This window comes from Theobroma umbraticum, unplaced genomic scaffold, assembly GCF_002168275.2.
Source record: "Theobroma umbraticum cultivar Fairchild unplaced genomic scaffold, ASM216827v3 scaffold_20.0, whole genome shotgun sequence".
Classification (NCBI taxonomy): Eukaryota; Viridiplantae; Streptophyta; class Magnoliopsida; order Malvales; family Malvaceae; genus Theobroma; species Theobroma umbraticum.
This window is the reverse complement of record NW_018397266.1, coordinates 7407439-7409824: the sequence shown is the minus strand read 5'-3', so window position 1 is coordinate 7409824 and position 2386 is coordinate 7407439. Positions and strand designations below refer to the sequence as shown.

The window sequence follows — 2386 nt, the reverse complement described above, 5'->3', positions numbered from 1 at the left end:
TAAACAACTTACAGCTAGATCCTCTCAAGGCCTATTAATTACCAAGAAATTAAGAGCCGGCCGATGAACTGGTTGACAACTACACAGATGGTAACAAGCATTAATAAGGAGACCCTACAGGGACAACACAGAAGCAATAAAAAAGATAGAAATGGAAAACCCTGGAAACCAGACCACAGTCTTTTGATGATCTACGAATTTAGCTATACCAATTTCTTTTTTCCGTGTACAATCAGAACACGAATAGCGTTTTCTATTAACACTCCAGGTTTATTTCAAGGGCTAATCCAACCTGTTGTTTCCAAACTGTTTTTCCCCTGCTTGGGGTACATTAATTGATACATAAATAAGCATCATATGAGGTATCTATGCAAATTCATGATTTTAAAAGAGAAGAAAAGAAAAATGGAAAAGGATACAGTATGGCAGAGACAAATGAGTAGATGCTATGAGAAATACACAGGAGAAATATAAATGCAGAGATCCAGAGGGATCAGAACTTCAAGATTTTAGCAAATTACTGAAACCAAAGAAGCTAACCCATCATTCAACCCATTTTCTTGTAGCCTAGAGCTTGACAACTTCAGGGATATGAGCTGGGTACCTATCAATGCAATCCGCCCAAGGCCCGTCTGTTGGGGTTTTGATGGTCCTGTTGCACTTCCATACTGCACTGTTACACTTGAATCCACTTCCAAAAGCTATTTGCCAAATCCTATCTCCCCTTTTCATCCTCCCCTTTGCTTCAATGTAGCTCATTTCATACCACAATGATGACGACGATGTATTTCCGAATCTATGCAATGCCATCCTGGATGCCTCAACGTGCTCTGCGGAAAGCTGCAGGTTCTTTTGCAATTCATCTATGACTGCTCGCCCACCAGCATGGATGCAAAAGTGCTCAAACGCCTGCTTGAAGTCTGGAATATAAGGCTTCCACTTGGGGTTGAAGATTTTACGGCCAATGAGAGTGAGAAGAAATAGGAGCTGTTCAGATGCTGGAAGAACCAAAGGCCCGATGGTGGTAATGTTAGATTTTAAAGCCTCTCCAGCAATAGCCATGAGATCCTTAGATAAAGATATCCCAACTTTGCCTTCTTTGTCCTCTTCTTCATACACGCATCGATAGGCCTTGTCATCAGCACCTTTGTGGGTTCGAACAACGTGCACAAGGCGGTACTTGGCACGCCGCCTCTCAGAGCGGCGGTTCGATAGGAGGATCGCGGCTCCACCCATACGGAAGAGACAGTTGGGAAGGAGCATCGCTCTTTCATTTCCTTTGTAGTAGTTTGGAGTGATTATCTCTGTGCTGACAACAACCGCATTAGAATTCGGGTGTACTTGGAGAAGATCGCGAGCTAAATCAATGGAGATAAGCCCTGCACTGCATCCCATTCCGGAAAGATTGAAGCTTTTTATGTTACTCCTCAGCTTGTATTTGTTGATCACCATAGCAGACAAAGATGGCGTTGGAGAAAAGAGACTGCAATTGACAATAAGAATATCTATGTCTTTAGGTTTCAGCCCCGTTTTCTTGAACAGAGAATCCATAGCCGAGAAAATAACAATCTCAGCCTCGCCTCTTGCAGCTTCCATGTTTGGAGTTGGAGGGATGTAATGGATAGCAGGAGGCAAACAAGTCTCTTCACCGAGACCAGACCTTTCAAGAATCCTCATCTGAAACTCGACGCTCTTAGGATTGTTGCTCAAGATCAGCCTGGAGTGCTCCATGAAGGTGGCAAAGGGAACCCGGCAAGTAACGGGAGGTTTGTAGCATGCATAATCCACAAGGTAGATGCTTCTTGGCTTGGACATGAAGTAAACAGTGGCGATGAAGATGATAAGGAAAGAAGAGCACAAGATTTGAACAAGATCAAAGTGAAGCGAATTCCATAGGTTAACAATCTCTTCGGGGCCTAAACGAAGAACTTCAACAAGAACCCCAGCCATAACAGGTATAAGCGTAAGTGTGAGAATGTGATTGACGAGGTATTGGTAACCCAGCTTAACATACTTAAGCTTAACTGAGCTAGAGAAATCTGGCAAGATTGGAGGCATTTCTGCTAAGCAGAGTGAGACACAAGGAGGAGCAAAGCCAAGAGTAGGAAGGGGGAAAGTTGTTGTTTGTGGGTGAGAGAGAGAGAGGAGAAGAGGCTGGATATAATAGGCGAGAGGGAGGAAGGGGGATTTAAAGGCAACGGGACCAAAAGCAATGAAGGGGGCAGATGAGAGGATTAAATGAAGGACGCCCGTCACTCAACGCTCAGTTAACTCGAAATTAATTTTCTTAACTCCCTAGTGTCCGAGTTGTAACTAAATCCTTCCTTACACCAATGAGGTCTCCTTCGGTGTATCCGTCTCCTGTAATTTCGTGCTTGAGCTCTTT

General features: G+C 43.8%; 1 protein-coding gene across 1 annotated transcript; it reads right to left on the bottom strand.

Annotated features, from left to right (window-relative positions):
- Nucleotides 1-249: 249 nt before the first annotated feature.
- Nucleotides 250-2167, bottom strand: LOC110423174 (3-ketoacyl-CoA synthase 6). Its single transcript, XM_021437327.2, has one exon. It carries the CDS (start codon nt 2056-2058, stop codon nt 568-570), a length of 1491 nt encoding a protein of 496 aa, XP_021293002.1. The 5' UTR covers nt 2059-2167; the 3' UTR covers nt 250-567.
- Nucleotides 2168-2386: the final 219 nt, after the last annotated feature.